The following is a 16,685-nucleotide window of genomic DNA, read 5'->3' on the forward strand; positions in this document are numbered from 1 at the left end:
CAACGGTTCAGCACATCGACCGCCTCACCTGAAGAAGATGAAAAGGAGAAGTAGAGCTGCGTGTCATCAGCGTACTGATGACAACGCACTCCAAAACTCCGGATGACCGCACCTAATGGCTTCATATAGATGTTAAAAAGCATGGGAGACAAGACCGAACCCTGTGGGACCCCATATTGGAGAACCCACGGGGTCGAGCAATGTTCCCCAAGTATTATCTTCTGGAGACTGCCTGCCAAGTAGGAGCGGAACCACTGCCAAGCAGTGCCTCCAACACCCAACTCCACAAGCCTCTCCAGAAGGATACCATGGTTGATGGTATCAAAAGCCGCTGAGAGATCAAGGAGGATCAACAGAGTTACACTCCCTCTGTCTCTCTCCCGAGATAGGTCATCATAGAGGGCGACCAAGGCTGTCTCAGTGCCAAAACCAGGCCTAAAACCCGATTGAGATGGATCTAGATAATCGGTTTCATCCAATAGCGCCTGGAGCTGGCCAGCAACCACTCGTTCCAAGATCTTGCCCAGGAATGGAACATTCACTACTGGTCTGTAGCTGTTGACATTTTCTGGGTCCAAGTAAGTTTTTTCAGAAGTGGTCTCACCACTGCCTCTTTCAGACAGCCAGGGACCACTCCCTCTCGTAAAGAGGCATTTATCACTTCCTTGGCCCAGCCAACTGTTCCATCCTTGCTAGTTTTTATAAGCCAAGAGGGGCAAGGATCAAGTACCGAAGTGGTTGCACATACCTGTCCAAGCACCTTGTCCACGTCCTCGAACTGAACCGACTGAAACTCATCCAACAAAACATGACTAGACTGTGCTCCAGACACCTCATTAGGACTAACTGTCATAAAATGGGAATCTAGGTCCCGATGAATGCATAAGATCTTATGCTGGAAGTGCTCAGCAAACTCGTTACAGCGGGTTACTGATGTATCTGCCATGTCCTGTGGGCCAGAATGGAGTAGCTCTCGGACAACTCTAAAAAGCTCCGCTGGGCGGGAGAGAGATGCCTTAATAGTGGCGGCGAAATGTTGTTTCTTCGCCGCCCTCACCGCTCCTACATACCGTTTGGTAGAAGCACAAACCAGCGCATAATTGCATTCGTCGGGAGTTCGTCTCCAACTCCGCTCAAGCCGTCTCCTATCTTGCTTCATCGCTCTTAGCTCCAGAGTATACCAAGGAGCTGTATGAGCTCTACAAAGGAGAGGGCGTGCAGGAGCGATCGTGTCCACTGCCCGGGTCATCTCTGCATTCCACAGATTAGCCAGGGCTTCGACAGGAGCGCCAGTCCTATCAGCCGGAAAATCCCCCAGAGCCCTTTGAAAACCTTCAGGATTCATTAGTCTCCGGGGGTGGACCATTTTAATAGGTCCCCCACCCTTGCAGAGGGAAAAGGCCACTGAAAGTCTAAACTTCAGCAAGCAGTGATCTGACCATGACAAAGGGAGAGATGTAAGACTCCGCACATCCAGATTACTATCCCCATGTCCAGTAGTAAAAACAAGGTCGAGAGTATGCCCCGATGTATGTGTTGGGCCACTAACACGTTGAGACAGCCCCATGGTTGTCATGGCGTCCATGAAGTCCTGAGCTGCCCCAGACAAAGAAGCCTCGGCATGGATGTTGACATCCCCCAGTACTAATAGTCTGGGGGATCTCAACAATACCTCTGAGACCACTTCCGTCAGCTCAGTTAGGGAAGCCATTGGGCAGCAAGGTGGACGGTACACCAAAAGGATTCCCAGTCTGTCCCTCTGGCCCAACACAAGGTGCAAACACTCCAGACCCGTAACTGCATGGACATGGTGCTTGGTGAGTGAGATGGAACTCTTATAGACCACAGCAACCCCACCTCCCTGACCCTCAGATCTACCATGATGCTGAGCCAAATACCCCGGTGGGCAGAGCTGGGAGAGACTAACTCCTCCCTGCTCGCCCACCCAGGTCTCGGTTATGCATGACAGATCGGCTGCCTCATCCATAATCAAATCATGGACGAGGGAGGTTTTATTTTGTACCGATCTGGCATTAAGAAGCAGCAACTGGAGATCTGAGGGTTGGCTGAGAGGACAACCAACAACCCTGCGGATATGAGAGGGACCGGAACAAGGCACAGCCACTACATGTCTGGGCCGCGTTCCCCTTACCTGGCATGTCCCTCTCCTAACACCATACCTCCCTCTGCCTGTCACTACGGCAATTGGGGGCCCCTCTAGTCTCCCCACTTGATAGAAAGATCTCTTCCCCAGGCACATTGTAAACTATAAAAACAAAACTCATATAAATAAAAAATACACACTCACTCATACCATCCACTCATACAGACACCCACACATTCAATTTACACTCTCACAGCAAACATAGTCCCGCACTCTGTGTGCACAAACGTCAGCTCTAGACCTCTCTTCTTTCCACGATGAACGCCAATCTCAGCAGTTTCCAGTGGCCTTCATAGGTTTCTGGGCTGTACACACCATAGGGTGTAGACCTCCGAAGGATCCAGATGGCAATGATGATAAGAAGGTGCAAAGCAGAAAGGGCCACAGTGACATCGGAGCACAGGCCACGACAAAGTGCAGCAACAGCAATAACAGCAGAGGGCACAGTCATGGCAGCAATGATGGAACACAAACCGCGGCAAAAAGCACCGCGGCCGCAACGACAGCAGAAGAAAAGAAACAAACCGCCCAGCAGCGACCAGCCACAGCTCCAACGCGCAGAAGAGCGGCCCAAGGCACACAAGAGAGACGACAGAGCCTGGCACCGCAGCAGCGACAACAAAGCCACAACAGAAACACAGCAACAGCAGCGAGGGAAAAAAAGAAAAGAAAAAAAAGAAGAAGAAACTCCCAATTATGGCGACAGCGAAGGGCACAGCAATAGTGGCAGCGGCGGCTGGACGGCAACAGGAGCACTGCGACGGAGGCTGCAGGGACGGCCCAGCAGCGGTCGCGGACCGAACCCACACAAGCCGCAGCAAGAAGCAGCGACATTTTAACCCAGACACTCTCGGTGGAGCTTTGTATTTCTGTGCAGGGATATATATATTTAACATATAACGTGACTCTGCCTCCCTTTCTATTCCTTCTGTTCTTTTTGAACAGGTTATATCCTTCCTCTGGGCATTAGGATACAAACATCGAAGACCATGTGATTTATGGTCTGGCTCCCTCTTACATTTTTATGAAGATTATTATTGGGCCCAGCTCATGCCTTGAACCTTCCACCCCACCACCTCAGAGAAGCTTTATGTGCTATACGATGTCTCTTAAGAGTACCACACTCAGACCACTGATCCCAGAATTAGCTGTTCTGGACCTCTTGCTTACAGCAAAGAACAGGTAGCCCTGAAAGCATGGAGCTCACTGAGTGGCATCTTTGCAATAGCAGGACAGAGGGTGAGCCATGCACTCTGCTCCACTTCTCCAGCAAAGGGTGCAGCCTTAGCACAAGCCACATTAATGCAGCTGGATAGGGTTAGGCTATGCACATGATTCACTATCTGCCTGCCTAAGCAGAGGAGACCAGCCCGGCAGACAGGTATTGGACAATTTTAGCACTGGAAGCAAATGCCTCTGAGGTACATAAAAAAATAAGAAAATTACTGATGTGTAGCCATCTTGGGACATGCTTCCAACAGCTGTGAAACAGCAACCCAGCCAAGCAATTAAGATGAATAATAGGAGATGAAAATTGTGTCGGGAAATGAAACTGGAGTCCATCTGTTGTTAGCTAATAGGCAAATTAAGTTGTGTGTCAGGCACAGGCAATTAAATATTAAAACTGATTTGCTTATAATAATTTGTACTTAAAATATAATTTAAAATATAATAATTTAAATAATATAATTTAAAATATAATAATTTAAAATATAATAATTTGTACTTAAAATTTGTACTTAAAAATGAGGATGAACCTTTGACACAACATTTTCCGCTGAGTCAGTCTTTCTCCAGAGAAACACAATATTAAGAATCTTCTTCCACTGATAGAGACGATTTGGAATCTTGTTGCTCCAGACAAAAGATGGCTCTGATGATAACTTTTTAATGGGTTTTCAGTTACCGGCTCATTATTCCTTTTTTCTAATCTGCTGGTTCATTTGTTATTGCCGTCTTTAGTGTTTTGTTGGTGGTGCTGCTGCTGTTCTCAGCCACCTCGAGACATTTGTGAGGAGATGAGACATAAATCCCAAACTGTATAAAAATCACTATAAGTACAATTATTGTGACAAATTTATGCTGTTTCCATTGCAGGCTTGGCGGAAATACGATACAGACCGCAGTGGCTACATTGAAGCCAATGAGCTCAAGGTGGGTTGAGCTGGGCTCTGTCTGTCTCTGGGACCATGAGCTAAACGTAAGAAAGTTAATACCAGCTGCTAATATATACCCACACATTCTAATGCACAAATTGCACCTGTGCCATAACAGTGCTTCGTATCTTCAAAGCACTTCTCATTGTTTCTCAGTATTTATTTACTTACTTACTTTGTTTACTTCACTTTGTTTACTTTATTTGTGAGTCACCTCATACCCAGTGGTATCTAAGTGACTTAGAACACATTTTAAAAATGTACAATATAAAATGAATATACAAAATGTAAGACCCAAGCAACAAGGACTTAGCATACCAAAGGCCGGAGTGAAAATGAAGGTCTTGGCTTGGGGCCTAAAGATGGATAGAGAAGGTGCCAGGTGTGTCTCCCCGGGGAGAGCATTCCACAGCCAGGAGGCCACCACTAAAAAGGCCCATTCTCATGTTGCCACCCTCCAAGCCTCCTGTGGAGCGGGCACACAAAGAAAGGCCTCAGAGGATGAATGTAGGGTCTGGGTTGGTTCAGATGGGGAGAGGCAGTCCTTGAGGTATTGGGGTCCTGAGCTACATAAAGCTTTATAGGCAAGAACCAGCACTTTGAATTGAGTCCGGCATTAATTCACCCTCATCCATATGATGTTCACTGTCTTCCCATACTTTCCCCTCCCCTCCCTTGATACGGAGTTTCCAATATCAAGTATAGACCGAAAAGGAGAGAAACAGCAATTACAAAGAGTTGCTGAGAAGGGATGCTGGTTGCATTGTCTCACGTTTTCACCTCCTTCCATGCCTCCTGCTTCTGTTGGGTTCCCATTGGCTCCCTCACCCTTCTCCCTTGTGACTTGAGCCAATCAGCAGCACAAGTTGAGAAGGAGGGAAAGAGAGTTTATAAACAAAAATGGGCATGCTTCCAAGTATGAATGAGGAAAGAATTTGGTTAGAGTACAAAGAAAGTGCAAAACAGTTACAGGAAGTGCATTCGGCAGCCACCAGTGTCTGGTGTAATGTGCAGATTGCCCGCTTGAACAAGCAAACAAGCTCACGAGTGGGAGCCCCTCCTCAACAAGTCACAGTTGCTTCTACCCCCCATTTCTATTTTCATAGAAATTATTTTTAGGAGGCCATAACATGGGGCTGGGCAGTGGGCTGTGAGATGGGGCTGTCACAGAAGACTCGCTTCCCTTTCATAGGAATTACTTGCGTGGGTTTTGCAAATATGACACATATCACAATTGTGGCTCAAAGTGGTAAGACAGCTGGTTCTGCCCCATGCCAGGGGTGCATCTGAGTGTATCCTTTTACTTCACCCACCCAGTTTCCTCTTGTGACTTTTTTATTTCTATGTATTTATTACCTTTATATACCACTTTTCCTGCAAGGAAATCAAGATGGTATACAAACATAGTTCTCCACCTCCTGATTTCCTCCTCACAACAACCCTGTGAGGTAGGTTAGGCTGAGAGACAGTGACTGGCCAAAGGCCACCCAGTAAGCGTCATGGCCAAGTGGGGATTTCAACCCGGTCTGCCAGGTTGCAGTTAGGCACTCTAACCTAACTGGGCTCTTGCTGGGAGGAAGGGCGAGATATAAATCAAATAATAAATAAGTAACCACTACCCCACACTGACTTGCGGACAACATGAATGTGGGAGGGAGAAGGGAGCCCCACTTACAGAGAGCCCTAAAAACAAAAGAAAGCCTTGCTGGATGGGCCATATGCCTATCTGGCCTTCTGTTCCTACAGTAGCCAGCCAGAGGCCTCAACGAGAAGCCCACCCGCAGGGCCCTAAGTGCAGCAGCCACGCTTGTGATTCCCAGCCACTGGACTCAGAGGCATACTACCTGCAAGAGTGGAGCAGAACACGGCCGTCTTGGCTAGTAGCCACTGATAGCCTTACCCTCCATGACTTTCTCTACTCTAGTCCTCCCCACCGAGGTACATCTGGCAACTTTACTGCACAGTTTTCGGCGGAAGCGGAAGACGCACCTCTTTCCCTGGCCTTTGACACCTGAGACATGTCCTTTAGGACCCACCCTATCGGGGGATTTTTAAATTGTTTTTAATGTGGTATTTTAAAATTGTTGTAACCTGCCCTGGGGCATTTAGGGGAAGGGCAGGTAATAAATGAGGATGATGATCCTGTTATGAGTCACCCTCTGAGTGTGGGATCCCTCCTGTAAGTACGGGGACAAGAGAAGGTTGGGCGACATTGACCTGAAGTTCAACGGGGTGAGTCTACCCCTAAAGGACCAGGTCCGCAGCCTCGGGGTTGTGCTTGATTCCAGGCTGTCCATGGAGGCTCAGATTTCGGCAGTGAGCCGGGCAGCTTGGTATCAATTACACCTTATACGTAGGCTGCAACCCTACCTCCCTGTTCAACAGCTCCCACTAGTGGTACACGCCCTGGTCACCTCTCGTTTGGACTACTGTAATGCGCTCTACGTGGGGTTACCCTTGAAAACGGTCCGGAAATTACAACTGATACAAAATGCGGCGGCTCGACTACTTACGAATAGTTGCCGCCGAGATCACATCACACCAGTGTTGTTCAACCTACACTGGCTACCAGTTGTTTTCCGAGCCCAATTCAAGGTGTTGGTATTGACCTTTAAATCCCTACACGGTTTCGGCCCAGTTTATCTCACGGAGCGCCTTCAACGCCACCAATTATGCCGCCCGACAAGATCGGCCACACAGGGCCTTCTCTCAATCCCGCCAACAAAAACAGCCAGATTGGCGGGTACTAGAGAGAGGGCTTTCTCAGTGGCGGCCCCCACTCTTTGGAACTCCCTCCCACAAGATCTCCGGCACGCCTCTTCCCTAAATGTGTTTCGGAAAGCCTTAAAGACCTGGCTCTTTCAGCAGGCCTTCGGGGTATCCGGGGAGGGTTAATTGCTATGATTGAAATGCCTCCTGCCCAGTTTTAATATTGTTGCTGCAGATGTATTGTTTTTATATTGTATTATTATATTTTATCAATTGTATTCTAACAAATTTGTAAGTCGCCTAGAGTGGCCATCGGCCAGATAGGCGACGAAGAAATTAAATTTATTATTATTATTATTATTATTATGTCATACTGAGAGGCACGTTGCATAATAGTTTCTCATGTACAAGTGCTTCTTGCTCTCTGTTCTCATGACAACCCTTTTTATACTTGCCTCTTACTCCCAATTTATAGATAATCAAACAGGACATTTTGGACCAGTGGAAGCGTCTCGTTTTGAGGGACAATGTGGCATTTCTGCACAGCTTTTCCCCATTCTCACTGTAGGGAATGTTTGATCCTAATGTTGCTCTGTCTCTCTGCCTGCCTTGGCTGCCGCTGGGCATGGAGGGCGACATACGCAAACATTGGGAGATGGAAGGGGAGGTCATGGCTGCTATTGTCAACCACACATCTCTCTCTCAGAAGGTCTCTCTCAGGTCTTATGCTGCAGTTGTGTGCCTGCTTACCAGGACGTAAAGTCCTATTGCGGTTACTGGAATTTACTTCTGAGTAGACAATGACATGTTTATGATTCGGCTATACATAACTCTGCACCTTCTTACATGTGCCTTTTTTGTAGGGGTTTCTGTCGGACTTGCTTGAAAAAGCCAACCGGCCTTATGATGAACCAAAGCTGCAGGAATATACACAAACCATAGTAAGTGCAAGCAGTCCCAGAGGGTGGGCGGGACGCAGTCTCCCATGCATGGTGATGGACGGGGGTTGCTCTATCCACTGTAGGCTGCATTCTCCAAAGTCTCCTGCCGCAACTAATTAGTTAGGCTTCAAATGCCTTCTCTGGCTACAGTCTTTTACGTCAGCCAGTATGCTGACGACACGCAGCTCTATTTCTCCTTTTCATCTTCTGCAGGTGAGGCAGTGGATGTGCTGAATCAGTGCTTGGTTGTGATAATAGACTGGATGAGAGCCAGTAAACTAAAGCTTAATCCAGACAAGACTGAGGTGCTGTTGGTGGTGGCTGGCTAATGTTGATGTGTGTGCGTTGTTGCGTGAAACAGCATACATTACGTTGGAGTTAAGTTGAGCAAGAAACTTCTTCAGAGCATTAGAGCATGTTAAGAGTCTTTATTAAGACATTACGGCCAAAGGCTTAAGAGTAAATACATGTAGAGTTTCTTCAGTCACCCCCCTTCTGGTGCCTCTCTCTTCAAAGGTAAACACAAAAGACAACCTCTCAGTTCAGAGGCAATACACAGAAGACCAGCCTCACAGTTCAGAGGCAATATTCAGAAGACACAACTTACAGACTCTGTTAGAACTTTCCCAGTTGCTATCTCACATTACGATGACAACCGCTGGCCTTGGATGTCTGCTCACTCTCAGGCCAAGAGATAACAGTTACTTCTCCAAACTTGCAGGCTTTATGGAAAACAACTAGAGACAGTAATGCCCATGGGTCATAGCCCAACAGCTAAGTGGTGCGTGTCCTGCTTTAGACGGGGTCACACTCCCTCCAAAGGAGTGGGTTGATAGTTTGGGGGTTCTCCTGGATCCACAGCTGTCACCTGAGGCACAGCTGGCCTCAGTGGCACAGAGTGCCTTCCATCAGTTTAGGGTGGTAGCCCAACTGTGACCCTCTCTGGACAGGGATAACCCGACAACAGTCATCTATGCTCAAGGTTTGGATTATTGCAATGCGCTTCATGTGGGGCTACCTTTGAAAACAGTTTGGAAGCTTCAGTTAGTGCAGAATGTGGCTGCCCAACTGTTGACAGGTTCAAAGCAAACAGATCATATAACAAAAGTCTGTTTTGGTTACATTGGCTGCCTGTACACTTCTGGGTCCAATTCAAAGTGCTGGCTTTGACCTATAAGGCTCTTTACGGCTCGGGACCCCAATATTTTCTGGAATACCCCTCCCAATATGAACCCACCTTGACCCTTAGATCTTCTTTTGAGGCCATTCTGCAGGTCCCCCTCTGACGGAGGCTCGGAGGGTAGTGACAAGGGAGAGGGCCTTTTCAGGTGGCTCCCCAGTGAGGTCTGCCTGGTGCCTTCATTGTCATCTTTTTGGCACCAGGTAAAGACTTACCTTTTCCCCAGGCTTTTGATAGACTGAGATGATGTTGTTTGTTACTGGTATGCTGTGGGGGTAGATGTGTTATTGTTTTGGCTTGTCATGTTTTTGTTTTTAACAGTGTTATAAGTTGCTTGGAGACTAACAAATCTAATTATAACAATAATAATAACTAGACAATTGCAGTCTTTGTGGTTTTGATGGAACTGGCTGGTTTTCTGGCACACACTTGCTGTGTCCTTCCGATGCCTTTTCAGCCTGTCAATTAGTTTTCTCTTTTCAAAGACACCAGAAGTTTCTCCAGCTCTCTCTGTCTTCTAGGGGAAGCAACAACAACAACAACAAATTTATTACGGTCATAGACCAGAAAAACAATGTTACATCTGTACAAACATGAGTTGTTGTTAGAAATCGACTTAAGATCCAAAAATTCTAGGGGAAGCTAACCACCATTTGGAGACAAGGAAGCAACATCTGCAGAAATATTGGGGGGGGGGAGGTCTGTGAATTGCCACTACAGGTCATTGGCCATCCACCATTCCATTTAGCATTCCAAGTACTTAGAATTCCTTGCCCCTCCTACAGAGACACCCTTGGGAACCAAAGAGGCTTCTCTGGGGCTGCTGTGCAACCTCTCTTGATTTCAGCAGAGTTAGCAAAGGGGAAGGCCGCGCAATGGGAATGTCTTGCAAGTCAGCCGCTAAGAGACCGTTGCTTTGTGACCCCACAGCTGCGAATGTTTGACTTGAATGGGGATGGGAAGCTCTGCCTGTCGGAGATGTCACGGTAAGATTGTCTCTTTGCAGCATTTAGAAACCCCCAAAGCTAAATGTAGTTCTTAGGGTGTTACTTCTCTGGCAGGAAAACTCTGGTCTCCTGTCAGAATTTGCTGTCCCTGTCCCTTCTAAGGAATGTCCTCATTCCCCCTGGCCTCCCCAGGTAGAAATAAGACATAAGTGAAGAAACCTGTCTCTGAATGCCATCCTATGCACACTTTCCAATGAGAATAGTGGGCTTTGTTTCCGAGTAATCCCCAACCTGGTGCCCACTTCCAACTGTTTTGGACTACAACTCCCATCCGCCCCAGCCAGCCCAGCTGGCTTTCCAAAACATCTGGAGGACACCAAGTTGGGGAAGGGTCAGACTTTTAGACCATACTCAGAGAGTTTCTTCAGTTTAATTAACCCATAATGTACTTTAGCTCCAGGTATTTTCTGGCTGAAAAAACAGTTAAAAGTGAGGAGACGCCTTCCAGCATCTCCCTCTAAAATGGGCCTTTGAACTGCATCCATTCTGTCATTTTCCAGATATCTCAACCATTGCTGTATTTATATTTGCAAAGTTAGCGTACATTTTTAATAAACGTCATGAATGCTGGCTGTATTTATTTATTTGAAGCATTTGTACCCAACTCTTCAGCCGAAAAGGGTCTGAAAACAGATTAATTAAAACAGGGGCTGCCCAGCAGCTTGTAGTCTAAAAGACACAACACACATGGAAAACATGAAGAGCAGAGAAGAAATTAAAGAACTCAGACACCAGTTGCATTATTTTATGTTCAAATTGAATAGAAATATTTTAGGGAGAGGAGGAACCAAAAGGAGCTCAGCAGAGCCCGGCATCTCATCTCTTCCTCTGCTGCAGTCGGGTGACAGTGAATGTGGCCACAGAGCTAATGTCGGCCCGAAATCAAAGAACAGAACATGCAGATTTGTAAAAGAAAAAGAAAAAAAAGAATTAGTCTTGATGTTGGCAACTTATCCCCACATCAGGCAAATTCAGCCAATGCACAAAGTAAAGCAGACTACAGGTCCCTCTAACCCCCTAATTTTTATTGTTTTAACATCAACCAAAAACCCAATGGAAAACACCATCCCACACACACTACAGGATTTCCAAAGACATTACATACTGTTATCAGTTGCTACAAGAGACACAAACAGAATTCATTATCCATAACCCCTCATGCTTTTTCCTGGGCGCACAATAAGCCAGCATCCCCCTGACACTCAGTAGCCATGGCCTGCCTGATGCCCCAGAGCAGGGCTGGGGAGCCTTTGGCCCTGCAGATGTTCCCACAGCCCCAGCCAGCATGCCCAATGGTTAGGGACTGTGGGAGTTGTAAGGGCCCTGCCCCAGAGAAACTGTTGTTTAGCCTCTGTCTAGTAACCCCCTCCCACCGCCGATTTTATCCACATCTTCAGCAGGAGTTTCTTGCCACTTGTTTCTGTGAGGTGACCATGTTTCAAAAAGAACAGGTCTTCTGAAGCAAGGTCTCCATTCAACAGGTACAGTTTTTCTGTCCTTACCACACTGAAGGGAAAGCTACACCTGTAGAATTTGTCTTCCTCTGTGCTTTTAAGGAATTGGGAGCTCTCTTCAAGTGTTTCTACAAAAGCCAGAGAAAAAACCACCTTTCCTGGATTCAGTGGTGGTGGTGATCAAGTCATGGTTTACCTTTCCTTGACTGACACTATCCCATTCACATTACAGACTATTACCCGTGCAAGAGAACTTCCTCCTTAAATTTCAGGTAAAAAAACATAGTAAGTGATGGTGGGCTTGTTTTTCTCCAGCTTATCTGACACCAGTTTCTGGAAACCGCAGGAGAGGGGAGTGCTCTTGTGCTCAGGCCTGCTTGTGGTCTTTCTGGTTGGCCACTGTGAGAACAGGTGATGCTGGACTAGATGGGCCACTGGCCTGATCCACCTGCAGGGCTCTTCTGATGTTCTTACATAATCCACTTCTCCTTCTCATTTGTCCAGGAAGTGAAGCTCAATTCAGAGGAATTCAATGCTATATTTGCATTTTATGACAAGGTACGAGATCCAGGATAAAGAATGGAAAGAGAAGCCCAAGAGCATTTAACCTGTCGAGAGGGTCCTCTTGTGCGTTGGTGTTCAGATTTGAGAGGCCTCGCCAGGTGTACGGAAACTCAAAGCTTTCAAAGAATGCTGTTGTGTTGATCAGGGAGAATCGCAAGGAGGCCCCTCCAGCCCCAGCCTTGCTCACTCCGAGCTAAGACCAGTCAGATGTACCGATGGTGATGTCTGTTGCTCATGAGCCAGTACAAGAGTGGTCTGGGAAAGCAGCAGAGTGGAGAGCTGTGGAATCACCCTCCTTCCTAAAGTTCACGTCCTCTCCCTCCAGTCCCTGCAGGGAGAATTAAGGGACATGTGTGAGCCCACCCTCTCCTGTTCATCCATATGTTATTAAAACGTTTAAACCCCAGCAAAGTGTTTAAGCAATACTTGCCATGTGGGGATGGGAAGGAACAAGCTGAAGCTGAACCCCGATAAGACCGAGGTGCTACTTGTGGGGGACAAAAGAAGGTTGGGAGATGTTGACCTGAAGTTCAATGGGGTGAGTTTACCCCTGAAGGACCAGGTCCGCAGCCTTGGGGTTGTACTTGACTCCAGGCTGTCCATGGAGGCTCAGATTTCGGCAGTGAGCCGGGCAGCCTGGTATCAACTACACCTCATACGAAGGCTGCAACCCTACCTTCCTGCTCATCAGCTCCCACTGGTAGTACACGCCCTGGTCACCTCTCGTTTGGACTACTGTAATGCGCTCTACGTGGGGTTACCCTTGAAAACAGTCCGGAAATTACAACTTATACAAAATGCGGCGGCTCGACTACTTACGAATAGTCGCCGCCGGGATCACATCACACCAGTGTTGTTCAATCTACAGTGGCTTCCAGTTGTTTTCCGGGCCCAATTCAAGGTGTTGGTATTAACCTTTAAATCCCTATACGGTCTCGGCCCAGTTTATCTTATGGAGCACCTTCAACGCCACCAATTATGCCACCCGACAAGATCAGCCACTCAAGGCCTTCTCTCAATCCCGCCGACAAAAACAGCTAGATTGGCGGGTACAAGAGAGAGGGCATTCTCAGTGGCGGCCCCCACTCTCTGGAACTCCCTCCCACAAGATCTCCGGCACGCCTCTTCCCTAAATGTATTCCGTAAAGCCTTAAAGACCTGGCTCTTTCAACAGGCCTTTGGGATCTCCGGGGAGGGTTAATTACTGTGACTGAAATGCCTCCTACCCTGTTTTAATATTGTTGCTGCTGTATTATTCTCATACTGTTTTTTATTGTATTATTGTATTTTATCTCATTGTGTTTTAACTGTTTTGTACGTCGCCTAGAGTGGCCTTTGGCCAGATAGGCGACACAGAAATTAAATTTATTATTTTATTATTATTATTATTGCCATGTGGCAGTGACTCCCTATCAGCAGGATGCACCAGACACAAAGTGTAATGTGGTCAGTGTCCCAGGCACTGGCTGCAAAAGGCATCACAGAAGCTACAGGCAGCAGATGTGGCAAAACTGGTGCACATCTGGTTCTGATGCCACAGATGGCGGTGCCATTGGTAACACATAACCCAGGAGGATCAGCAGAGTTTGCCATTCTGGGCACAATTCAAGGATGCTGTTTTTGACCTTTAAAGTCTCACACAGCCTGGGACTTAAGGGAGCACCCATCCAGTGTGGCGTAGTGGTTAAGGTGTTGGACTACGACCTGGGAGACCAGGTTCGAATCCCCACACAGCCATGAAGCTCCCTGGGTGACCTTGGGCCAGTCACTGCCTCTCAGCCTCATGAAAACCCTATTCATAGGGTCGCCATAAGTCGGAATCGACTTGAAGGCAGTACATTTACATTTTACATCCCAAGGTGAGCCCACAGGCCTCCTCATCTCCTGGGCCTTCACCACAATGTGGCACCTTCTGGTCCAAAGGAGCCTGAGCTTTGTCTGTTCTTCTTGGGGGCAGTAAGGCTAGAGACATACTCATTGTTCTGCCAGTTCCAGTGCATCTCTACCTCTCTCTTTGTCAAACCTCCCCTTTTCTACTATAAGGCCTGATGGGAGCAGCTTGAGTGCACTGCCGTTGTTGTTTTAAATCAACTTCAAAGAGATTTCGCAACTGATTGGCAGATCAACCCATTCCCCCTCCAGGTGCAGCCAATGGAAACGCTTTGCTCTGGTGACTAGTGTATTTATACCTTTAGTAGGCAAGTGAAAACTTTAGGAAGGCTTTCAGCTGATCTTTTTACAGTTTGCCAAGTTGTTTGATTTACTCTAATAAAGTTTGATTTGGTGATGTTTACATGTGCATAGTTGCTAACAAGAAAACAGCTATAAAGATACATATTGGCAGATGATTTTCAGGCATCTGAGACTGAGTGCCTGTGGGTCACAGACGAAGGAAGACAAGACATGTCGAGGGGAAATAGTGTGCCTTGATGTTTTGAGTTGAAAGAATTTCCTAATCTCTATTATCTTCTGCCATTAATATCCAGGATGGAAGTGGCTTCATTGATGAGAATGAATTGGATGGTCTTCTGAAAGATCTCTATGAGAAACACAAGAAAGTGAGTTCATAAGGTTATGTGGGTGGGTGTGCAAGAGAGCTTGCTACAGTTACTAGCCCAGAAGATGGGTGCCTTGGCTCTTGTCCCTGTGCACCTTCTCCAGCCACAGGGTCTTCAGTCATGGCCCTTTCCCAGCTCACACCTGTGATAAAGATATTTGCCTCAGGTCACTTATTTAAAGATCTGGACACACAGGTTGTGGGGCAGGTATCCCCATCCCAACATGATGTAAACTGTAGATATCAGAGCACTTAATGGGGAGATTATAGTATGATGCACAAACTCCTACTGAGAAAGCCGATTTGCAAATCCATCCAAACAAATGGTGTCTGCAAGATCAGGCATCTTCCAGGTTGCACCCTGCCCTTGCTAGCTATTGGAAGCTTAATTAGAAGTGGGTCCTCAGGGGAAAAACCTCCTGTTTTAAAATTTGCATTTGAAAATTGCATATGGAAATTTTCTCATTCCCAAAATCAGAATATGGAATTTTTAATTTTAAGATTTGATGCTTCAAATCTTGGTTTTCAGCTTTTAATAAACATTTTTGTAGCAAGTATCTAGCTTTGTACGTGACAGAATGATCATCATTGAATTTCAGGACCATGAGGGTGTGTGTGTGTGTAACTAAAAGAAAAGCATTAATTAAGAAGTCATTAAAACATTCATTCACGTTGCTGCTGAGATGAAATCCGATAATTAAATTGCAAAATCCTGGGCAAAAGAGTCTTCAGTTGCCATCTAAAGACTAGCAATGAATGCAATGTTTGTACTGTGTGGGACAGACCATTCCAAAGTTGGGGTCCCATCACAGAGAAAGGCCTTCTACGTGTTCCTTCTCCCTAAATACCAGTTGGGACCATAAGCAGAGACCCCCCATTTTTTACATTAAAATATTAAATTTCTGGCAGACATTAGACAAGCTAAAAAATCCACTTCTGTGCTGTGCTAAGATTTTTATCCTGAGGCAGAGAAGTGCATGAATTATCTGGGATGCAATTTGCCAGGCATCCCTGTTCTCTAAAGATGAACAAAAGCTATGCTCTCAATTTTGCACCCTTCTCCGGCATCATGTCACATGTGTGTGAAATTTCATTCCTGTGCAATGTGCTCCCTCTCCCTCCCTTTGCCAGGAAATGAGCATTCACCAGCTCACCAGCTACAGGAAGAGCATCATGAACCTGTCTGATGGGGGAAAGCTTTACTGCAAGGAGCTGGAAATCGTACTTTGCAGTGAGCCCCTGCTGTGAAGGAGGAGGGAAGTAGGAGCTGCTCCCTTCACTATTCTCCACCTGCTCTGCTCTGGCCTGCCCTGCCACAACTGACCACAAAGGCCACAAAGATAAGAAAAAAAGACCACAAGGAGCAATGAAAGGACGACTGTCTGACCTGTATCTGGGTGACCCACTCAACCCTGCAAGGCTTGGCTTGCTGATCTGCTTGTGACTTTGGCACAAGACCTCCTCAATATAGCAGGGGGCTCTAATCAGGACAATCAATTTCCTCTTCTTGCTTGTTTCTCTTTCTTACTTACCATAGTTTGTTCCTGTAAATCCCCAGATCTGAAGTGAATTTTATTTTTGCTCTTAATTTTAATATTTTGCCTCTTTTTTTACTTTAAATCTTCTTGTTTACCAAAGAGGAGTTTACAAATAAAACTGATGTTCTGCTACAGGATTTTGTGGTTGCATCTGTTAGTTCCCTAAATATTTCAAGGCTTTATACACCTAATATGCCCAGATGCTGGAAATTAGAAAGTGCAGCAGAATTGTTGGCATTTCACTGTAGGCGTTGGGTGAAGAAAGGCAATCTTCTGGGCAGAAAGACTGAGTGACTCTGTGCAGTAATCAAGTTGTGGCTTGGTGCATCCTGGCTGGGTACACATGGCAGTTTAAAGCAGGAGAGGAGGAAGCCTTGTCTAGGCCAGATCTGGCAGGGGCTGATGGGTCCAAAAT

The 16,685-nt window shown here is 46.6% G+C and overlaps 1 protein-coding gene across 5 annotated transcripts in view; it reads left to right on the forward strand.

The window, feature by feature from the left end:
• Positions 1 to 16,392, forward strand: part of CALB2 (calbindin 2) — a 47,272-nt gene extending 30,880 nt beyond the window's left edge. Inside the window, exons 5-11 of one of the 5 annotated variants that reach the window (XM_061593938.1) lie at positions 4,262 to 4,318; positions 7,893 to 7,970; positions 10,081 to 10,136; positions 11,844 to 11,883; positions 12,116 to 12,169; positions 14,662 to 14,733; positions 15,864 to 16,392. In XM_061593938.1, coding sequence (XP_061449922.1) covers positions 4,262 to 4,318; positions 7,893 to 7,970; positions 10,081 to 10,136; positions 11,844 to 11,883; positions 12,116 to 12,169; positions 14,662 to 14,733; positions 15,864 to 15,980 — 474 coding nt within the window. In that variant the 3' untranslated portion in view covers positions 15,981 to 16,392. Of the gene's footprint in view, positions 1 to 4,261; positions 4,365 to 7,892; positions 7,971 to 10,080; positions 10,137 to 11,843; positions 11,884 to 12,115; positions 12,170 to 14,661; positions 14,734 to 15,863 lie in introns of all 5 variants that reach the window. The other 4 variants (XM_061593941.1, XM_061593937.1, XM_061593940.1 and 1 more) reach the window with 4 other exon arrangements.
• Positions 16,393 to 16,685: the final 293 nt, after the last annotated feature.

The sequence above is a fragment of the Rhineura floridana genome, chromosome 13 (genome assembly GCF_030035675.1).
Source record: "Rhineura floridana isolate rRhiFlo1 chromosome 13, rRhiFlo1.hap2, whole genome shotgun sequence".
Classification (NCBI taxonomy): Eukaryota; Metazoa; Chordata; class Lepidosauria; order Squamata; family Rhineuridae; genus Rhineura; species Rhineura floridana.